This window comes from Lachancea lanzarotensis, scaffold LALA0S06, assembly GCF_000938715.1.
Source record: "Lachancea lanzarotensis genome assembly LALA0, scaffold LALA0S06, whole genome shotgun sequence".
In the NCBI taxonomy this organism is placed as follows: Eukaryota; Fungi; Ascomycota; class Saccharomycetes; order Saccharomycetales; family Saccharomycetaceae; genus Lachancea; species Lachancea lanzarotensis.
Window position 1 is genome coordinate 579,876 of NW_019212884.1, and position 21,337 is coordinate 601,212.

General features: G+C 45.7%; 11 protein-coding genes and 1 non-coding gene across 12 annotated transcripts; 7 read left to right on the forward strand and 5 right to left on the reverse strand.

Moving 5' to 3' along the window:
- Window positions 1-251: 251 nt before the first annotated feature.
- Window positions 252-707, forward strand: LALA0_S06e06502g (LALA0S06e06502g1_1; the record flags this gene model as incomplete). Its single annotated transcript, XM_022771976.1, has 1 exon — window positions 252-707. One exon carries the CDS (start codon window positions 252-254, stop codon window positions 705-707), a length of 456 nt encoding a protein of 151 aa, XP_022629126.1.
- A 378-nt stretch (window positions 708-1,085) lies between these two features.
- Window positions 1,086-1,156, forward strand: LALA0_S06e06524r. The gene has a single exon. It is a non-coding gene; the product is annotated as a tRNA-Gly (tRNA).
- Window positions 1,157-1,329: 173 nt separating this feature from the next.
- LSC1 (LALA0S06e06546g1_1) lies at window positions 1,330-2,322 on the reverse strand (the record flags this gene model as incomplete). Its single annotated transcript, XM_022771978.1, has 1 exon — window positions 1,330-2,322. The coding sequence occupies one exon, from the start codon at window positions 2,320-2,322 to the stop codon at window positions 1,330-1,332; it is 993 nt and encodes a 330-aa protein (XP_022629127.1).
- Window positions 2,323-3,882: 1,560 nt separating this feature from the next.
- On the forward strand, window positions 3,883-7,239 carry CAF130 (LALA0S06e06568g1_1; the record flags this gene model as incomplete). Its single annotated transcript, XM_022771979.1, has 1 exon — window positions 3,883-7,239. The coding sequence occupies one exon, from the start codon at window positions 3,883-3,885 to the stop codon at window positions 7,237-7,239; it is 3,357 nt and encodes a 1,118-aa protein (XP_022629128.1).
- Window positions 7,240-7,637: 398 nt separating this feature from the next.
- Window positions 7,638-8,516, forward strand: LALA0_S06e06590g (LALA0S06e06590g1_1; the record flags this gene model as incomplete). The annotated part of the gene is made up of 1 exon (XM_022771980.1): window positions 7,638-8,516. The coding sequence occupies one exon, from the start codon at window positions 7,638-7,640 to the stop codon at window positions 8,514-8,516; it is 879 nt and encodes a 292-aa protein (XP_022629129.1).
- Window positions 8,517-8,550: 34 nt separating this feature from the next.
- On the reverse strand, window positions 8,551-9,870 carry URN1 (LALA0S06e06612g1_1; the record flags this gene model as incomplete). The annotated part of the gene is made up of 1 exon (XM_022771981.1): window positions 8,551-9,870. One exon carries the CDS (start codon window positions 9,868-9,870, stop codon window positions 8,551-8,553), a length of 1,320 nt encoding a protein of 439 aa, XP_022629130.1.
- A 506-nt stretch (window positions 9,871-10,376) lies between these two features.
- PRE9 (LALA0S06e06634g1_1) lies at window positions 10,377-11,129 on the forward strand (the record flags this gene model as incomplete). The annotated part of the gene is made up of 1 exon (XM_022771982.1): window positions 10,377-11,129. The coding sequence occupies one exon, from the start codon at window positions 10,377-10,379 to the stop codon at window positions 11,127-11,129; it is 753 nt and encodes a 250-aa protein (XP_022629131.1).
- Window positions 11,130-11,457: 328 nt separating this feature from the next.
- Window positions 11,458-12,026, forward strand: MAY24 (LALA0S06e06656g1_1; the record flags this gene model as incomplete). The annotated part of the gene is made up of 3 exons (XM_022771983.1): window positions 11,458-11,462; window positions 11,539-11,832; window positions 11,903-12,026. The coding sequence occupies 3 exons, from the start codon at window positions 11,458-11,460 to the stop codon at window positions 12,024-12,026; spliced, it is 423 nt and encodes a 140-aa protein (XP_022629132.1).
- Window positions 12,027-12,414: 388 nt separating this feature from the next.
- LALA0_S06e06678g (LALA0S06e06678g1_1) lies at window positions 12,415-13,152 on the forward strand (the record flags this gene model as incomplete). Its single annotated transcript, XM_022771984.1, has 1 exon — window positions 12,415-13,152. The coding sequence occupies one exon, from the start codon at window positions 12,415-12,417 to the stop codon at window positions 13,150-13,152; it is 738 nt and encodes a 245-aa protein (XP_022629133.1).
- Window positions 13,153-13,249: 97 nt separating this feature from the next.
- NCA2 (LALA0S06e06700g1_1) lies at window positions 13,250-15,073 on the reverse strand (the record flags this gene model as incomplete). Its single annotated transcript, XM_022771985.1, has 1 exon — window positions 13,250-15,073. One exon carries the CDS (start codon window positions 15,071-15,073, stop codon window positions 13,250-13,252), a length of 1,824 nt encoding a protein of 607 aa, XP_022629134.1.
- Window positions 15,074-15,720: 647 nt separating this feature from the next.
- Window positions 15,721-16,572, reverse strand: LALA0_S06e06722g (LALA0S06e06722g1_1; the record flags this gene model as incomplete). The annotated part of the gene is made up of 1 exon (XM_022771986.1): window positions 15,721-16,572. One exon carries the CDS (start codon window positions 16,570-16,572, stop codon window positions 15,721-15,723), a length of 852 nt encoding a protein of 283 aa, XP_022629135.1.
- A 1,873-nt stretch (window positions 16,573-18,445) lies between these two features.
- TPO3 (LALA0S06e06744g1_1) lies at window positions 18,446-20,356 on the reverse strand (the record flags this gene model as incomplete). The annotated part of the gene is made up of 1 exon (XM_022771987.1): window positions 18,446-20,356. The coding sequence occupies one exon, from the start codon at window positions 20,354-20,356 to the stop codon at window positions 18,446-18,448; it is 1,911 nt and encodes a 636-aa protein (XP_022629136.1).
- Between the last annotated feature and the right edge of the window lie 981 nt (window positions 20,357-21,337).

Sequence of the window (21,337 nt, forward strand, 5' to 3'; positions counted from 1 at the left end):
CGGCTCGGGAAGTCGTAAACAACCTAAGTTATACGACAACGGAAGGTATAAATACCGGACCCAAGTCCTCCAACTTGAGCCCTGATTCGCTAATATGGAAGGGCAGAATCGTCCGTAAACTAGGTTCGAGTTCTACGCTGATCAGGGGAATCATTATGCCGTATATTAACTTATAAAGAATTTTATCTCTATAGAACCAACTAGATTGGATACTACACAGTACACAACAATTGGTAGCGCCGCCCGACAATATGAATTTTTTCACTAACATAACCAAGTACATCCTAATGATGACATGCATGCCACTAGCCAAGGCGATCGTAACCGTCGGTGTCAGCAGTGATGCGGACACCATGATTCAGGTTCGTAACTTAGCCAACTGCTTGGACCGTGCAGGCATCCTGTGTTCACTGGGACTGAGTGCTGATGGTACCATCACAGTGCGGCCACTGTCAGGTAATATCACCTTGGAGCCTACTGGAGTCACCTCTGTTCAGCGCTGCCTAGCTAACGTAACTGGAATACAAGTTGAGGTGTATTCACACAGGTCAGCACAGGAGATTATGGATGACGACTGGGCTCTGTTCGATGAACTTTATCTCGTAAACGGAAATTCAAACCATGCCGCAGAGACTACATATGTATCTAATGACACGATCACTAATCTGGAGCCTAGAAATCTGGTAGTCAGTAACTGTCGTGCGTAACTATCACGAACTACTGGAATCTATAAAAGATCTCTAATTCAGTTTAATACGTCGTTCTATTTCCTATTACTTGCTTCCTTCCTTCTCGCTATCCTATCTTACTTTGCCTTTTCCTAAGGCCTATTTTTTATATGTTACTCTTGATTCCTTGTGAGGTTCATTATGAACCTCTGTTGTTGGTTTCTTGTTGAGGTTCCGCTCCTTACGTAGATCGTTAAATCCTCATCTCGACCTCTCCGTACCTAGGTTAGGTTCATCGTGTGGTTCGTTCTGTTTCGGTCGGTCCTTTCTTCATTCGTCTTTAGTCATTCCATGACAACTTTCAGCATGATCTTGGTTATGTTATTGCCGTGTGTTGTAAATGACACTAACAAGTAAGCGCGAGTGGTTTAGTGGTAAAATCCAAGTTTCCCATACTTGGGCCCCGGGTTCGATTCCCGGCTCGCGCATATTTTTTTCGAGTTTGACAGATTCGTATCAACTACGTAGAGAGAGAATCCTCTTCCGGACACGGGTTTCTCAACTCATTTCATCCCATTGCACAGCTATTATGCTTGGTTTTTGTATTCTTTGAGTACGAATATGAATTATTAAATAGAGTTAACGTAATGCAGCCTCTGCTTTACAACTTAGCAAACTCTTTCACTAGAGCATCACCCAAGCGACCTGGAGACTCGACAACAGCAACGCCGGCCTCTCTCAAGGCAGCCTTCTTGGATTCAGCATCTGTGCCAGAACCTTCAACGATAGCACCAGAGTGTCCCATTCTGACACCCTTCATTTGACCTGCGACAGTACCGGCAATGAAGGAAGCCACTGGCATTGGAGTGGAGCGCTTCAAGTTGTATTCTTTCAAGAATTCCGCAGCTTCGATTTCAGCCTTACCACCAATCTCACCCAACATGACGATACCTTCGGTGGTAGGATCGTTCATAAAGTACTTTAGAGCGTCAATGAAGTCAGTACCTGGGAAAGCATCACCACCAATACCGATGACAAGAGATTGACCTAGGCCTGTGATAGTGGTCTGCTGTACGGCTTCGTAAGTCAAAGTACCGGATTTGGAAACAATACCGATTTTACCTGGCTTGAAGATCTTCGATGGCTGAATACCAATACGGACACGGCCTTCTGGAGACATGATACCAGGACAGTTGGGTCCCACAAGACGAGTCTTGGATTGAGATTTTAGCATTTCTGCAACGTACAACATGTCGTGCTGAGGAATACCTTCAGTGATGCAAACCGCCAAGGGAATTTCAGCCTCAACGGCTTCCTTGATGGCCTGTGCGGCAATTGGAGGAGGCACAAAGATCCCGGAAGCAGTGGCGCCGGTTTCCTTGATGGCTTCTGCGACAGAAGCAAAGACTGGTTGGCCCAAATGTGTCTGACCGGCCTTTTTAGGATTCGTTCCACCGACAATGTTGGTGCCGTATTCTTGCGAGAGTTTGGCATGGAAAGAAGCTTGTCTTCCTGTGAAACCCTGAATGATGACCTTGGTATCCTTTGTCAGACGTAGGTTGTTGATGGTTTGGTCGTAAGGGGTAGCATCTCTGGAAAAGAGTCTACTCCCAAGCTTAGTGCTAGCCTTCTTGTTGATCACAGATCTAAGCATTTTGATGGGTTGAAACGGGGAAGTTTTTAGACCTTAAGCTGCAATTCTTGTGGGGCAATAGAAACACGTCGAAAACACGTCAATTGAGGTATCTAAAGACAAGGTTTTGCTGCTTGATTTGGAGTTTTCAATGGTTTTAGAGGAAAGATTGGTAGCTGTAACAAGCTCTTCTGATAGGTTAACACAATTCAAGAGCCATGGAAAAACTTTGAATAGGGTCACTCTGTACGCGTGTGACGCCGGATTCAGAAAACATCAAAAAAGGTGGTGATGAGAATGTAGCCAAAGACATTTGAGATGCTTTAACCGAGAGTAGCTGCTACTGGTGGGTTTTTAGCTGGAACACGTTATTATTTTCGGTTTTGGCATGCTTCGGGCACGAGAAAACATACGAGAAACTATTGAAAGTTTTACTGAAAGTTTCTTCACCGATTGGACATGTAGCGCACACGTTGAAAGGTGAATTTAAAAGGTAGTCTTTGATGCCTTATGTCCTGGTTTGTGAATTTGGTTCGCGTTGGGAAGTTGGTCAGGGACATCTGATGTTGGTGAGCCGATGGCACTGGTGGAAACTCTAAGAAGACAAGAAAATGATATTATGAGACATATGGTCAGCGAGTAATCTATGAGACAGTGATTATAGCTATTAAAACCGTGTCTCTCCAATTTTTATACGATCGCCTCGCTCCTCTAGAAGCCTATGTTTAAAACTGGGGATTATGTTCGTCATTTTCACCAAGGCTGTCACTATATGATGGCCATTTTGAATATTACAACGATCAATTATCTAGGTCACGTGGCTGAACTTCTATTAGAGATTTAATAGGAAGTCATCAAAGACCCGATAATCAAATTTCAATCGAATGTTTTGTAGAAAGTTTGAACTGCTCTCAAGATCTTGACCTTCTTTTCCTGAAGTACCCTTCTTCTTCCATTCCCTTCTTCATACTGTTTTCACCAGGCACGTGACCGTTAATATGCACTATATCAATCAAAGCGCAGTACAGGGTCCAAATCATAAGCTTCAAGTGATTCCTTCAACTTTGAACAAGTTCAGCCAAGCGTTGTACTTTTTTATCCATCAGATTGGGGTAGCATTTCTACCTTACACATTTTGCAAATCGCACGAAGCCCTTATTTCAATTCCTAGCGGTCTCCAGCGCATAATCATGCGCAGGGTCTCAAAAGTGTTTTCATTTTCAATTCCAGCAAATTTATCGCATAGATCTCATTCTACAGTGATTTTTCTCTAGGGTGGGTTGGTCTTGAAAATATCAAAAGGGTCCAGAAACAAGCAAATGTCTGAACTAACCTCATTTTAGCCATTTTCAAACATAAGGCTTAAGTAATGAATCCAACACGAAACCTGACCCCTTAGCTTTCGATAATCCACATCTCGGTCTCAGCTAATGTGCTTTTATGGAGTCGCTAGTTCACATTAGCGGTCTGAAATCTGACCTCGTTTCACATGATCTCAAATAACTACGTTACTTAAAAGTGGCACACGGATGGACCTGTTGCCAACGGTATGACACCAACCGACAAAGCCCTGAACCGCCCATGGTAGGTAAAAAGAGGAATGCCGTGTATTCTGAACCTTCAAAAGGACCCTCAGCAGGTAATACGCCTGGAAAGAACGGTGCAAACGAGTCGGAGTTACTCAAGTCTGGTCTACTGGGGAATGTACAAGAAAAGTTAATGTTGGCGCTGTTTACCACTCGGCCCGGTCATGATATCCTGGATCTATACTACGGACTGTCTTGCGGTCATGTCAATCTTCATCAATATAAGAAGTGGCAAAGCGCGAAGCATCGTGGCACTTCGGATGATGAGCATTACAAAAATATGGTCAAAAAATGGACCGAATCATATACGTATATTTGCAAGTTGATGGACTTTCTGCTGCAAAACGAGCTGGAGTACATGGACTATACCTCATACCGCGAACCAGTGCATAAACTGTCGCTGCGATTCTTGTTGGATGCAAACACAGAGGTGCTTATAGTGGACGACGATTACAACCTGATGTTGGATTTTCTTCTTCATTGCCGACCCAAGATCGAGCAAGCACTTAATCAAGGAAATCTGCCGTCTTTGCTTTTCAAGGCAGCACGCAAAAAGCAGCGCATCTATCAATTGAGCGGGAGATACACATGGTACACTCTAAATGCCCAAGAGTTTAATAAGGCTTCAGACATCGTTTACAAGTATTTAACGGTCCTAACCGACAAGCTCACCGCTCAACAAGATTTGATACCGCGACTGCAACCATTTTTCGACGTTATGAACTCTAATAAAATTGCCCATTTCTCTAGGGTAGACAGTGCTAGTTCAGAAATACTTGAAAACGACTCGGGAAGTGACACAGAAGATTGGCCAGTCAAGAAGGGCGGTGCCTTCCAAGATCGCGTGTATTCATTTGACTTGAATGACGACGGTACTTTGGAGACTCTCAACGTCTTCAGTCGAACCCGGAAAAGGCATCAAACTCTTTACTACGTCCTGCGACTGCACGAACAAAATTCATCTCCACTTTTGAAAGCCCAATTCTACACTTTGTGCGCCTTGCTGGATCCTGTAACTCAGCCAATACCGAACGATTCACACATCATTTCGATTGACTTGCTTTCAGACATGTTTTTGGGCCTTCTAAGCAAGGAGATCGAAACTCTCTCATTAAACTGGCGTTTCCATATTTGCTTCAATCTTTACAAGATCGTGCACGCATCACTACGACGTCTCAATTGCGATAACTTCGAAAGACTTAACTCGGTCAACAATAGCGACGATTCTGTTGACTGGAGGAGAAATCTCCATAAGTGGCTCCCGCAAGGCTTGAATACACAGGATCTTGAGCTGGTTTACATGGTGGACCTCTTGGCGGTGTATCTTCTCTACAAACTATATCGTGACTTGCCAGTCCAGATGAACCCTTTCCTAGGTCCAATGATATCACTTTGGAAAAACCTTACATTTGTGGTCCTACTCGGTCTTGAGATTGATCGATTCGAAGAGGAGCAGGAGACCTATACAACTCCCGTGATCGTTCGTGCCACTATCAGAGGAGCTTCGGCGCTAAGAAGCGTTGTGGCTACCATTTTGAATGGCCATGTGGACTATAAACGTCACGACTTCAAGCATGAACCTATAAACATATTCATGTCCCCACACGGGCGCAAGCTCTGTCACGGTGCCTTATACACAGATGTTCGATCGCATGCGGCGGCTATGTTAGCTCTAGGGATTGACCTTGAGGACGTTACAAGCCTATTGAGCGATTTGCAACCAGGAGACAGATTCGACGAGGACGTCAAGTACATGTTCGACTATGAGTATGACAATTACAATGAGGTAGATACCGAAGATCTGGATGACGAAGAGCTCGAAGATGCAGAATCTCGTGAGAGGATCAAGGAAATGAGGGCCTATTACAAAAGGTGCCACTGTCGCTTTGACGACGACGAGCTGTTACCTGATGATGAGGAATGTTTTGAATCAACCTCGGCTAAAGTAAGGAGTTTCCGTGAAGCTCCACCAGAAAGTAGGGTGAGCTTGTCGTCCAGTGGCAAACCCGTTGCCCAGAGGTCAAGACGAGATGGTGTTGAATTTGATTTCAACGGGCGAGATTGGAGAGATATTCCTCGTGGTATGAATTTCTACTTTAATGAACTCTACCCATTCGAGCCGAATCTGAGCATCGACATCGCAGGACCCTTAATGAAGATCGCGGGAGAACGAAAGTTGTCGTTTGATGAAGGGAAATTGCTCTTGACAATGACGGCCACTTGCGTTGCTCGAGAGCAAGAACAAACTGTCCTCCAGTCTGCTGTCTCGAGCCAAGGAGATCAAGATTTGAACAGCAGGTACAAATTCGTTGGTGATGGCAATTTGACATCAGATTACATTTACGAGCATTGGTGCGAGGACTCGCTCTTTGAGCGAACTTTGAAATACAACGAGGTTCTCGTTTGGCGCTTGATGGATGAAATGTTGATGTGCAGCGGATATCGCCGCGTCCTCATCTGGTTCATTACTCACTTAGAGGTCAATAGGTCCATGATTGAATACATATTCACTCTGATAATGGGTGGAAGAGGAGAACCAAAAGGTTCGAATGGGGGCCAGAACAAACCAAAGGAGAAAGCGGCTTACGATCAAGTTACATTTTCGAGGCAAGGGTCACTGCAACTCTCGGAGGTGGAAGTAAAAATGCTCTTGCAAGAAATTCTCACGAACTTTGCGATCTTCTTTTCGAAGTACGGACGCGAAACTGCTGAGATTTCGGACACCGAAATTCCGGAAGAAGATCCTGATCATGGGATACCGCCAAGAATCCTGGGTTTCATGAGATTAGTATGCCTCATGATCAAGCGATTGATGGCAGAGAAAAAATTCGATTTCGATGACCCCGACTATATATTCGAGCTGCAAACTTTGTTGATGAGTTGGATCTGCGTTTTGCCAGACGCCCGCGAACTTTTTTTCGAACTCAAATCGATGACTGTTGAGGAGTCTCACAATGAAGACGCCAAGACTCCAGAACGCTCAATTGCGAGGCCTTCGAGCGAAAAGACGGATGTGCTTGACGTCACCACACCAAGCTGGAGCACCATGTCCGAAAACAGCAGCGTGGGTTCTGCTGTATCGATTTACAATGACAAACTGCTTGCACTTCTGCCCGCGGTTGGTGGAAGTCAAAACAGTGCGGTGATCGCTTTACGCAATTTCATCAGCAAGCATTCACTCACAATGAAGACTGCGGTTCTTGGTCGTCGCGTGGTCTCCCAAGATGACGAAATTTTGGGGATGTACATGTCCGACCGAGAAATGGATAATCGCCAATTCTTGGCAGAATTTGGTATTGACTACAACGATTTCCAGGACGGAATCTACGACGACGAATTCGACTACAATTAATTTAAAAGTGAAATATGTCGAGCCTCCGTTTTACAAGCTTACAGCAACGCTTTCATCATTGCTGTGTTTGTCCAGGTAGGTATATCAAAAGAGATCGGATATAGGACATAGCGGAAACAGAGACCGGTAACCACTATGCTCAACAAGAGTCAACCCTAGTGTTGCGTTGCATAGGATCGAGTACTATTAGAGATGATGTATAAAAGAAGCAGCTTCTTCGAGAGCCTCCGGGATGATATCCCAGTCGAGATCCAACAGACCAATAGCAATCTAAGTATTAATCAACATATATTGGTATATATAATCGCTTGATTGAGTGACAGTAGACGAATATTGCCAACAAAGATCACTTTCAGAAGCTAGTGTTACTCAGATTATTACCAAGTATATCAACAGAAATGTCGTTATCTGCTGCTACGACCAAAACGCTGAAAAACGGTGTCAAGATCCCTATCATAGGGTTGGGTGTGTACAAGGCCCCTAAAGACGAGACAGAGACTATAGTTTACAAGGCGTTACAGCAAGGATACAAACATATTGATTCTGCTCAATTCTATGGCAATGAAAGAGAAGTCGGGTTGGCAATTGCCAAGTTTTTGAAGGATACACCAGGAAAGTCCAGAGCCGATGTTTTCTACACAACAAAGTTGGCCCCAACCAACACTACTTACGAGCAAGCTAAAAGCGCAATAGAGGAGTCTTTACAGAAGGTGAAAGAGATCGGATATGTTGACCTTTTCCTGATCCATGCACCAGCAGCTGAGAAACAGCAGCGGTTGAACATGTGGAAGGCTCTCCAGGAATATTACGAAGAAGGGAAAATAAAGGCTATAGGGGTGTCCAACTACAGTGTGCTGTTGTTGAAAGAGCTGCTAGGTTGGGACGGACTTAAAGTTGAGCCAGCCGTCAACCAGTTCGAGTTGAACCCATGGCTCGTTCGTCCTGATCTGGTCGAGTTTTGCAAAGCGCAGAACATCATCATCGAAGCGTTCTCGCCACTCACAAGGGGCCATCGGTTGGAAGACCCTGAGTTACTAGAATTGATTGAGAAATCGTATCCTGGAAAAACTACAGCTCAGATCTTGATTAGATGGTCGCTTCAAATGGGATTTGTGCCGCTTCCAAAATCAAGCAACGAAAAGAGGCTGCTCTCGAACTTGCAGTCCTTAGATTTCGAGATCAGCGACGCTGATATGGAGAAACTAACCCATAAGGATGACTACTACGTGTCGAATCCGAACTTCGATCCTATCAAGAAATATTTTGATAAGTGGTAAGCTTTTTAGCTCTAAATAACACCGTATTTTATGGTCATGACGATACATCCAATTCTTTGCTAAACCATGCCCTCATTGCAGTTGTCTTGGGTTTCAAACCCAAAACGTAGTACTGTACATCCTCTTGCAATGACCGATTTATGCCGTGAATGTCTATGCAATCCTCCATTTCCAACAGTTGCGTCTCGATGGCAAACGCTTCTTCAGGCAAGCTGCTGCTTAAAATTTCACGCAATTTCTCGCAATTTCTAAGACCGCGTTTGATGATCTTGGTCTTGATATGCAGGAACTTCTCAAAAATATCTACTCGTTGACTGTCATCCAGTTTCTTGTAATAGAAAAGGAGTTTTGATATGAAAGCTTCTTGAGCTTTCCCATTGAGAGTGTCTTTAATCTTATACTGCTTGAAAAGTCCTTTCTGCTCGCCTCTGATGTCTTTGGCCAAAGTCGTGGGCCCTATAGCAGATTTGGATATTATGTGTGACAAGTAATGGTATTTCGTAGGTTCCAGCGTATCAGAGTCCAGCTCTGATTCCGATTCAATACTGCTTTCCCCAACGGCGTCCACGCTGTTCTCTGCACCCTTGCATTGGTCAGCGCACCATTCCTCAAAAATCTGTTCTCTTGACGAGTCTTTGTGGACTGTGTAAAAGTTGGGATCGTCTTGAATCTTTCGGGATTGTAATTTCCACGTCGAAAACGGATCCAGCGAATACGACTCGAACAGTTTCTTAAAGTTCTCAGATCCTGAAATAGCATCAGTGCCAGCTTGATCGTTGCCGTTGTTGTTGACATCGTCATCGGTGTCGTCCCTGTCGTCACTTTCGTCATCTGAAGTGCCGTAGCCGGCAATCAAGTTATCTTCTTCCGCACTCGATTGTGACTCCAAGCTGGGAAAATCAGATTCCTCAGTGCCTTCCTCGGCGGCTCCTTCGGCGGCTTCTTCCGGCCCGTTTCTTATCTTGGCTATAGCATCCACGATTTCCTCATACAGGCGTGATCCACTGTTATTATACCTACTTTTAGCGGCCTCGCTCAATTGGTTCAATTTTCCTTGATCCAATTGTGCCAATAGCTCTTTACAGGTTTCGTCATCAACGTCGTCCAAAAGTTTTTCATTCCTATCGTGTCTGTAATGTCTCGATCCATCTTGGCATAAAATAAGTTTCCACCCATTTATAACATCCAAACTGAAAACAACAGATTGTCGATTTTCCTGCAACCTTGTTTTCTTCTTTTCCACTTCTTGATCTGTAAAATCCACAGGCCGCTCTCTTGTTGTTTGTTTAGTCTTGATGTTATAATAATATTTCGATCCGTCCGGTGTTTTATGTTCTCTCCAGAATCGAACCATCGAGAGCAAAGGACAAGCTTGAAGAGCAGTTAAGAAAATTGGGGTTTCTTACTAACCTTACAAACAAATCTTGAAATCTTCTGTTAACCCAGGGCCCCGTCAAAGTTCGTCATCCTAGGGCCTATTTTTGACCCAATTTGACAAAATTCCAATTATCACCAGATCCGGGTAACAACAAAGCTAAGGTGGCGAAAAGAACCCATATGTTTAAACAGCGAGACGTGACGATGCCGTTTGAATATCGGCCTTAAAACATATAATACCAAAGGGTAACAAGATTAAAAGTATCAACGCCACTACGTGCTCTTGAATATACGTGGGATCGTAGTATCACATTTGTGTTGGGCTTTTTCTACCTTGTGGATTGACAATTGCTGGTTTTTGGGAACTTCTGCACAGTCGTCAACCTAATACAATAAACGGGCAAAGACTTAAGAACTCTCACTTTTGGAAACTCAGTCTAATCGTTTGTTGATTGACAATTCTGATAGCTATCGACTGGAAAGATGGGATCTAGACGGTACGATTCGAGAACAACGATTTTTTCCCCTGAGGGTAGACTATATCAGGTCGAATATGCCCTGGAGTCGATATCGCATGCCGGAACGGCAATTGGGGTTATGGCCAAAGACGGCATTGCATTGGCTGCGGAGCGCAAAGTAACGAGCAAGCTTCTTGAGCAAGGCAGTTCGACGGAAAAACTGTACAAGCTGAACGATAATATCACGGTGGCGGTCGCAGGGTTGACCGCTGACGCTGAAATTTTGATAAATACAGCCAGGGTGCATGCCCAAAACTATCTGAAGACCTACAACGAGGAGATCCCCGTGGAGATTCTCGTGAGGCGTTTGAGTGATGTAAAGCAAGGGTACACCCAACACGGTGGGTTGAGACCGTTTGGTGCGTCTTTCATATACGCAGGCTACGATAACAGGTACGGCTATCAGCTGTACACATCCAACCCTTCGGGCAACTACTCGGGCTGGAAAGCTATCAGTGTAGGCGCCAACACGTCTGCTGCTCAAACGCTGCTGCAAATGGACTACAAGGATGATATCACCATGGAGACTGCAATGGAACTGGCTTTGAAAACGCTTTCGAAAACAACCGATTCCAGCACTCTGACCGCCGAGAGGGTCGAGTTTGCTACCATCACCCGAACCGATGATGGTAAAATTGTGCAAAAGATGTTCAGACCTCAGGAAATCGAAACGCTGCTAACCAAGACCGGAGCCACGAAGAAAGAAGAAGAAAAGTAAGAGAAAGAGAGAGAGAGAGAGAGAGAGAGAGAGAGAAAGAAAGGTAAGAAGCAAACGAACAAAAAAAGATATAAACAAATGGATGGATACGACACAACAAAATAATGCCTCTTGCGCCCTCTAGAATTGTCTCTCTTTCCCTCTTCCAACCATCATCTTTCAACAGCATCATCTCTGTACGTCTATAGTGATACAGACTTATCAAATCTTCTAAATTATGTATACTAAGTATCAAAACACAGCTCGAACGGTGAGTAACGTTTGAATTTGGACCAGATAGAAGACCTAGCGAGGGTCAGCAGTAGATGGAGAAACATCTAAACACAATATGAGGTATGCCTTTTGCTTGATCGGAATACCCCGCCTTTCGCCGTTTTCCATACTAACTTAAATTACCGTTTGATGACAGATCCTTTGTCACGTCCGGTGACATTCCAATTGGATATGTGACGCCAAAGTTCCCGTCGTTGTTCTGGCCGATCAACAACAAGAAATACACTTTATCATACCTTTACTACGTGACCGACATATGGAAATACACCGTTTACTGGACGTTGATTTTGTTTTTGACGTTTTACGTTGCAGCAGGCTTGTGGGCCAGTTTTTCGCATAGAAAAACCGCAGGCGGTGTGTGGATCATGGTGGTCTATTTCGTGGCCGGTGGATTTCAAGCTATTGCTGCTGGAACCGTTGCTGGACTATTGTATGTGTCGAAACGGAGCTGCTCACCACTTATTTTCAACACTAAAAGTTTACTAACTAAAACAAAACAGGCTTGCAGTGACATACAAAGCGGGTCTTTTCGCAATGTCAACGTGGATTCCATTGTGCATTTCTGTTGTCCTCATCTTGTTCCATGTCAGCACTACCTATTCAATGGCCGGTTGTATTATTTAGGCGCCTAACCAGGACGCCAAAACGGAAAAAAGGGTGTATCACGTGATCATGGATTAGAATTAACGCACGTGATCTTTAAGGAATCAATTAATTGGTGTCACGTGAGCATGGGCTGAGATAGAGACGGATAGAAGACGAATCAATCGAGCCAAGACCTAACCTAACCTAACACACCCTAGTTAGGAGACAAGTGTGGTAAAGACAGAATCAGGTGGATAAAAGAAAGAGCCAGGGACCTTTTCGACCAGAAAACATAGTTGTGGTACTAAGCTCTTGATTTTGAACTCTTCTCATTCTCATTCCTTCCTCAAGTTATTCGTAAAACTCGTTCCAAAGAAAAAATAAGGTTACTTTCCAACCCACCCAAATTCTTTCAAACGTTCAAAAAATGTCAGCTTCTTCCATCAATCGTTCTTTGGCTACGGTCAAGACCGAGCTCGAGTTTCTACAGGAATCCAATGTTATCTCTCAACAAGCCTTCCAGGATATAATGGCTGCTTTACCCGAACGGTACAGTCCGGAAGAAGCCAGGAGAGAAACCCCATCGACAACGGCAGCGTCTCAGAACGAGTTTGTCGAAGCCGTTTACGCTTTTCAAGCGCAGCAAGATGGCGATCTGGATTTCCATGTTGGTGACAAGATAGAGGTGCTCGAAAAACCATCTCCAGAGTGGTTTAAAGGCAGATGCAACGGAAAAGTTGGTATGTTCCCTTCTAATTACGTTAAACCGGCATTTTCCGGCTCCCTCGGTCAAGGGACGGATCGGTTGAATTCGCTGGCTCCTCCGCCACCTCAATATCAGCCCCAGGCCCAACAACAACTTCAACTCCAGCCACAGCAAACAAACGCAAGTGCTCATTCAAGCTACTCGCAACCACAGTTTCCGCCACCTTCCACTAACTACTATCAGAATCCGCCTCAGCAGCAATATCAAAATCAGATGCAGCAGGCTTACTACCAATCACCACCTCCGATGCAGCAGCAGCCTGTGCAGGAACAACAACAGCAGCAACAGCATCACGCAGGAAGCCAGGCTTTTAAAAAATTTGGTAGCAAGCTAGGAAATGCGGCTATTTTCGGTGCCGGTGCCACTATTGGTTCAGATATTGTCAACGGCATCTTTTAGAGTTAGGTCAATACAACTTCAATTGTCATTATGCTAGGAATATTATTTCAAAACTCCTGTAGCTAAGTACATAGTCAAAAATCACAGGATGGTAAATTTAGGTCAAAAATCGACCGTAAACATGGTATATTCTGTTCATCACGTTTAGTCGTGCAGTAGAACTCAAGTTTGTATCCACCAGTTCGCTAACGTCTCTTACCCATTCTGTCCTGCGGTTTTTTGGTATCAAGCGATCACCATACGTTCGAGCAGAAACCACCTCCAATGCTAACAGGCCGGTGTTTAAATCTTTGTCTGTGACATTGACATCGTGTTGATTGTAGTTCAAAAGTCTTTCAATGTTGTCAAGGCTCGAGGAAAGCTTGAGTCTAAATTGCGCTGCGTTCGACCACAAACGTCCCAATTTAGCTAGCCGGTAAGTAAAAGTCCACAGCGTGTATAAAATTAACACAGCAGGTGACATAGCAACGACTCCGAACACCAATTGTTGTGACTGCAGCAACTGATCAATTCCACTCAACGCTAATGAACCATCTACTTTTGTTTTCTGAACCTGGATTAGTAGAGAGCGAACCAATTTCCCGGACAGAATGTTCTTAATAGGGTGATGTAGTTGGTTCTCATAAATTTGCATGAATTCTGTGAGATTACCAGCTTGGACCTGCGCCACGAGAGCGTTGGGGTCGACGGACTCGCTTGAGTTTTCTGCTACAAGCTGAACCACCATCCTGGTTAAGGAACTAAACTCCGAATCCAAAGAGCCCTTCGAAGCAATGGCAATGGTGGAGTTTTTCTCATCATGACGAACCGTACTCCAAACCTGCTTTAAGGGTTCCCATATCCAGTTGTGGACAAGGCCGGCACAAAAATCTACCACGTTCTCTTGACAAAATTGAGCAATTCTGTAACGAGACTTCCATAATGCGATGGCAGATGCTGGCCCGTAGGCGAGCACGGCAAAAAATGTCGGCCAATAACGAGTCCAGAAGTTAGGTCTCTTGACGTAGGTAGCGGTTCCCAAATATCCCATTGCCTTGGGAATTAGGCTCGAAAGTATTCTTTCTGAACCATATGGTGCATTTTCAAGACCGAGCTTTTGACGGCTTCCCAGAAACGAAGCTAACAGTTTTGTCCGCTCATCTACATCATTTGTATGAGGAAATTGTCCAATGAGTCTTCCCAAGTTTCTTGTGGCATCGCTGAATAGCGTATCTGTAGCGGTATGATTGCTTTGCAATTCTTCGCGGACAGCGGCGAGCGGAAGCGACAAAATCGAACGGGCAATTTTCCTGGCATCTTTGGGAAGCCCCACCAGCTGGAAGTTATGGACCATAACCATTCGATCGGCCTGTCGCAGTAGATACTCATACCCACGTTGACCCATAACCTTTAGGTCACGTGTGTTACCGCTGACGTAAGCTTTCCTGATAAAATCACTTAATCTTTTGGGCAATACCTGTAGAGCATAAAGCAACGACCAGCGTGTTGTATCGTAGACATCTTCGAAATATCTTGCTGTATCAGACACTACAGGCAATTCTTGCAGAGATTTTTGGACCACGCAATAATACAAGCATACCGAAATGTATTGATCTATTGCCGTGCGAACGGATCCCTCGATGTCGCTAGACACAGAAACGAAATCGCTAGGGGTATCTTCGTTATGTTCCTGAAGCTTGTGAAGTACTTTTTCCAGCGTTGAGAAGTTCACTGGACGAGGCTTCTTACTATGAGTTAAACTTTCCTTCAATTGAGATACCTCATTTTGCACGAGCCACAGTTGTTCTTGTAATTCTTGTAACTGATATTTCCTGGAAGACGGAACCCGATCTTCCTGAACTAAAGCGGACTGCTGGAAGGAAAGCTCAAGGTTCTTGTCGATTCCTTCGAACGCTTCCAAAACGTGCTGATCGGCTATCATTACGATCTTTTATCGACCATTCCCTAGTGTGATATTAGCACTAAGGGCGAGTTAAGAAATTATATATGATGTTTTTCAAGGTACTGGCTATTATGGTCACGTTAGCAAGTCTCATATGAAGTAATATCAAGCCCACTGAATACTTGTCACGATTTGAATCTCGATGTATGATATCATAGCTTGTTCCCAGTTTTCCAGATATCTCAACGACTCTTAGCTCATGTACTCCATCAAAAGGTTTGCATATGTAGCCGACCGGTCGGTGTCATCTTGGTCTTTACTGTCGCTCTTGACTTAATCGCGCTTGCGGTGTTCATTGAGCTTGTAGGCACGCACTGGAGGAATAAAAGTGAACAATGATTGGGGATTTCGCGGCTTTGATGATTTTTTGGCTTTGCAGCCCATAGTCTCTGCTTAACCTGAAGTGTCAGTTTTACAAGACCTAGTTCTGTTGCCAGCAAATGCTGATAATTCTTAATGCAGCTGGAAAGGGCTAACCAGAAGTCTAGAATCGATGCTTTTCTAAATCAAAGAATTTCCATTACTGTTTGAATAAGTTAAAGTAGGAGGATGACTTGTTACGTATTAAATTTTTGGTATTATTCGGTAAGCAGCATCAAATCTGGACAGGTCAAGAAATAATGTACTCACTCGTATGCACGAAAGAAGAAAAGCATTAGTAAAATGGCGGTAAAAACGCGGATGACGTTTGGCTCTTTTGACATGGCAGAATTGGCCTGGAGAGAGATAGTGCCATTTCTGACACCACCGTGGAGGCCGGGATAACCTGCGTAGCCCGGATATCCGGCATATCCACCGTACCCTCCATATGCACCGAACCAGCCGTTTCCTAGGTAACCTCCTCTAGTAGCAGGAGTGTCGCCACCATTGTGGACAGCAGTTCCAGAGTTGCCACTTCCTCCCTTTTTAGGTTGGTACGTTCCAACTCCGACGGCTCCACCCGATCCAAGATTGCCTTTACTTCCACTGCTGCCAGTGTTGCCACTGCTGCCACTGCTTCCATCGCTTTTTCCACTGCTTCCACTGCTGCCACTGCTTCCACTGCTGCCACTGCTTCCATCGCTTTTTCCACTACTTCCACTACTTCCACTGCTTCCACTGCTTCCACTGCTTCCACTGCTTCCACTGCTTCCACCACTTTTTCCACCACTACTTCCACTGCTTCCACTGCTTCCACTACTTCCACCACTTTTTCCACCACTACTTCCACTACTTCCACCACTTCTTCCACCACTGCTTCCAACACTACTTCCACTGCTGCCACCACCTCTTCCACCAATTCTCTCAATATTTATATCTCGGAGTAGACACTCTGGAGAAAACTGATCGTTATTCGATCCAGCAGTAGCATTACACCTTAGAGTTGAATTAAGATACTCAGAATCATGAAGTTCCTCATTCATTGCAGCTACGGTGGTTACCACAGTGCTTGGTGCAAGTATAGTTCGTGTTGAAAGTTCATTTGTAAAATTTAGCATTGACCTTGATGTGATGATGGCTCAATGACCTAGTCTTCCTCGAAAGTAATTTACTGCCAAGAGCTGCACACCTGTTGTTTGGCTCTTATATGCCTGTTCCTCAGACCCTTACAGCGTGTTAATCAATCTTGTTAATTCAACGTTCGGGTTACTGGGATGGGTTAAATTACGAAATACGTAATTTGGATGCAGTATGCGGGGCTCATGAAAAAGAAGCCCTCGAGGCTGAAAAAGCCAAGATCAACGTTTATTGTGACGTTAGGAAGAGCACTAGACCAACCGCAGTTGAAAAACGAAGGGGCGTCGACCCTTGTACAGCTGGCAAGCCAGACTAGGCCGCAGTAGATATGGGGGTGTAGGACGGCGTGCTTGGCTCTATTCTGCGCCTTCTTGGAGAGCCGAAAAAGGTGGTAATGCTGCTTTCAGACTCTTTGCATGGATTCCACGCAGGGACCAATTAAGGCTCAGAGTGGGATTTCAAGGATGGCTGAATCTTGGTAGGTAATTTGAAGGCTTGGCAAACCTGCGTGATCCGAGAGTATCGGCTCATCTATGCTTTGCTGTTGCTTTCGTTAATATCCTCGGAGGCTAAGTTAACGGATGTAGATTCGACGCAATTGTGGCATGACGGTTCATGGGGGGGAGGTGCTTTGGAGCGTGAGTTGAACAATAGAGATCCGATGAAGATAGGAATGGGATATTGGCTTTCGAATTCAAAGGAAAAAAAGCGGTTGGTCTTTTTGTGAACCGAAGATTGGTTTCGTAGTGTAGTTGAAGAGTCAAAAAGTCTCTGTCGTTGCCAGATGGTAGTTTGGTGACAGTGTACAGAAAGTTTGCGACAATTGGACACCAAGAAGCGAAGCCTATGTACCGTTATTCAAGAGGAACCCATGTACGTTCAAGCGTAAAGATCTCTGTTGTCTTGTGGCGAGAAATGGTCGTTTTTCTAATCTGTCCTTTTTACCCTGGTGACGTTGCTCAAAATATGCGGCTCTCAAATGGAATCGATATGAGTAGAGGTCTCCGGTTTAAACTTGTTACTTCGCAGCAGACAGGTTCCAAATCTGATGTGCTATTCCATTGAGAAGAATCGTGGCCCTTTTATACAGGAATCCTTAAGCAAGCGGTTATATGGTATAATGAGATTGTTTAACTGACACTTTATACGTGACGTGGGATCTTACATACATGCAAATCTGGCGCTCAACGGTAACCGGTTACTGAAAGCAATGGTGTGCGTTCTTGTAAAGGTCGATTTCCATTGGCGTCCTCAGCAGGGAAATTCTTTCGCAGGCAGGCCAGTTCTAGATCTTTTGAAAAGCGTAAGTGCTCCTTTTCGCTGTAAGGCAGACAGCATGAGATCTTCGCTTGTATTGCAAGATATCACTCTTAGTGCCAAAGACTTTGACTAGACATTTTTGATGGGCCAGCATAATCGTATAGTTAATAGCCAAGTCGTTAGAGCCGTTAGAGAGACGATGACGTATTATAAAAACCCCGGGCATCGTAACACGTGACCAGATAACTTTCTCGCGACACAAAAGCCAAAAGTGACACGATTTTTCGACTGTGGACATCGCAAATAAGTCACTTTACGAGACGCAACAACCTAGGTTCAGACATGCACTCCTACAACCCCTCCCTCACACTCTCCGATAGCTGTTATTGCATTCGTTTTCAATTAAAAAATGACTAGATTATATGATTATTTGTTGCAATTAGGTGCGCCCGAAACGCAAGTAACAGTGTATAAAATATCCAACGTACCGCTTCTGTGCGGCTTTCTTTCTTCCAAACTCTCCGGTTGTGATTGTAGTAGTAAAGGTAATGGTAGTAATGATGGTGGTGGTGGTATCTCGTGTGTAGTGACCGTCTACTCCATCCCGCTGAACGCGTAGTTTTTCTTGGATAGCTTAGCACGCAAGCCTTTGCCGTAGTAGTAAAACCCAAAGGGGATGAGCACCATTGCCGTTGAGATAAACGCCAACAGCCAACTGGCCCATTGCAGACCCAGCCGATGGTACATTTGGTCGGTGAACAATGGGAACGCTGCGCCGCCGGCAGAACGCAAGAACACTTTGGTGGCCAATGCTCCGGACGCGTACATTGCGTAGCAATCAATGATGTAGTTATTCAGCGAGTAGTAGATTAGCACCATCCCGTACCCGAACGCCAAACCCGAAGACGCAGGTCCGACCCAGATGATGTGTTTGTACGCAGTGGCGCCTAGAATCCACAGTGCAATGGCGGCAAACGGAGCTCCGATCATCGCGCCCAATAGCCGATCTTCCGGTGTAGGGTTTCGGCGTTGCGTAATTTTCAAATACTGGTTCTCACAAAACGTCGTGGTTGCCAAGGCCACCGAAGCTCCGATCAGGATCGGAATAAACATAAGCCCGATAATGTTGTCCTTGTACCCGTACAGCTCGCCGAAGATGACCGGATATGCGAAGAAAAACGCGTAAAGCAGCGAGTAGATCAGACACACGTAGAAACACATGAGGTCCAGCACGGGCTCCGTGGCGGCTAAGTACAAAGGCCGTAGTAGACACGCACTTACCATTTCGCGAACACTTAGGCCCTGCGCTTCCTGTTCTGTCATGATCTTCGGATTTCCGGTTTCGCGGCGCAAACGGGCAGCGCGTTTCTTCAAGATAACGGGTGCAAACGTCTCAGGGATAAGCGCCACTACTAGCCACATAACTCCGGCAAACGCCATGTTGACCCAGAAGATTAAATCCATGCGCTTAGTGGAAACGGAGATAAACCCGTTAACAAGCGGTCCAAACACGGGTCCGCAGTATGGCGCGTAGGCGAAAAACGCGATGGCACGTCCACGTGTCTCTGGAGGAAACATGTCCGCGATAGAACCGCCCACAAGACACAGACCGGACGACGCCCACACACCGCACAGAAAGCGGCAAGCCAATAGACACCCGATGTTGGGTGGAATCGCACAGGGAATGTTGAAGATAACATACAGTCCAAGCGATGAGAAATATGCAACACGACGGCCGTACAGATCTGAAACCGGAGACCAGATCAGCGGACCTAACGAAAACCCGATGACCATAAGCGAACACGTCAAGATGGATACCTCAAGCGAAACGTTGAACTTATCGCTTACCAAACCCAGACCACCTGTGATGCACGCGGATCCGTACGCGACCGAAATCACCAGTATAGACATCACAATGGTGTAGAGCCAGCGGGTCTTGAGGGACCAGTTGTGAGGATTGTCGGGGTCGTTTGTCACGAAGGTGACAAACTCGATATCTGGGTCGTATTCGGGTGTGGTATCGTCCAAGTCGTTGTTGTTATTGATGTTGTTGTCGTCCGAGCCGTGCGAGATTTTGTTTTCGTCCGAGACGGAGTTGGCGTCGCCGCCGAGGTCCGCGGCTAGCGACTGACGCCGGGTCCGGATCCGCGTGGCGGCCTGCGTGCCCGACTGCGTGCGCCCCAGCGAGTGCAGCGTTGCCACGGGAACGAGCCCTGTGGCGGTTTCCATGGTGTACTCCTCGGGGAAAATTGCCTTCCCGGGGCCCACGTTGGTGGGCGCGTTGATGTCTGGAATGGGAGCCACAGGCGAAACACCCAGCTCCTGCAGGGATCGCACAGTTTCTGTGGGTACCAAACGCAAACGACCTTCGGATCCGGACTCGGACCCCGCGCGGCCACGTGATCCGTCCGTATGCGACGACGAGGGCACATAAGTGTGCGGCACCTGACCCAGCGAGTCTCGTGAGTTGTAAGAATTTATAGATTCCTGACCAGAGTCGTCCATGATGCTTATGCTGATGCTTATGCTGATGCTTATGCTGAGACTTATGCTTATGCTGCTACTGCCCGCTGTCTATGCCTCATCTCCAACCCAAAGTCCTTGCTTGCCCCGCTGGCTTGCTTGTACTTATATCAGCGCTAGCACTGCTACATGACCGGTCCGGAAAAAAGCCGCAAATTCTCGGGAGGGTAAGCGAAAACGCGCGGAACACGGCGTGGTGTCTGGGTGTTTTCCCACACCCCTGTTTTGTTTTTTTTTTTTCCGATCCATGAAAGAACAGAACAGTGAGATGCTGAGTAGCTAGCTGCTAAGGGCTAGGCTGGCCTCCTTCATAGGGTCTCCCTCAGAGGACTTCTCCTCCAGAAGGAAGAAAGTGCGAGAGGAGCCATTGGGTTAGCCATTTGAACATCGAGGGCCACGAGAAAGGGCCCACCACACCACATCTTGCTTGCACACCTTGCCTTGTGAGCTACTTTTAGATGGTGGTTACGTGGCTTCTCGGCCCGGCAATGTGTTTGATCCAGCTACATTAAACGACGCAATGTCATTTTCACGCATAATTGCTGCGTCTTTCAGGGTCCCTCCGACTGTTAACAACTACTAGGCACTGCGATATTTATTTTATTGTGTTTTATTTATTTTTTTTGGACTACGGCAGTCTCTTTCGGGAAAGCTGAAGTTGTAGACGACGACGAGTAGACGACGGCGAATAGACGACGGCGAGTAGACGACGACGAGAAAGAAGAAAGAGGCGCGGTTGTTTTGACACCGAGACTTTTTTTTTCGCGATGCACGACATGAAAAACTCCGGGAGACACAACCGGGAGGGTGTGTGGGTGGGTGAGTCTTGTAGCCACTTACGGACTTGCGATGTGGATGTGACACGTATTTCGAATACGGCAATGGAGTTCCCACTGGAGGAGAGCACGGCGTGGTCATTCAGGGTAGCATTCTGGGCAGGATCTGTAAACACTGTTGTAAACA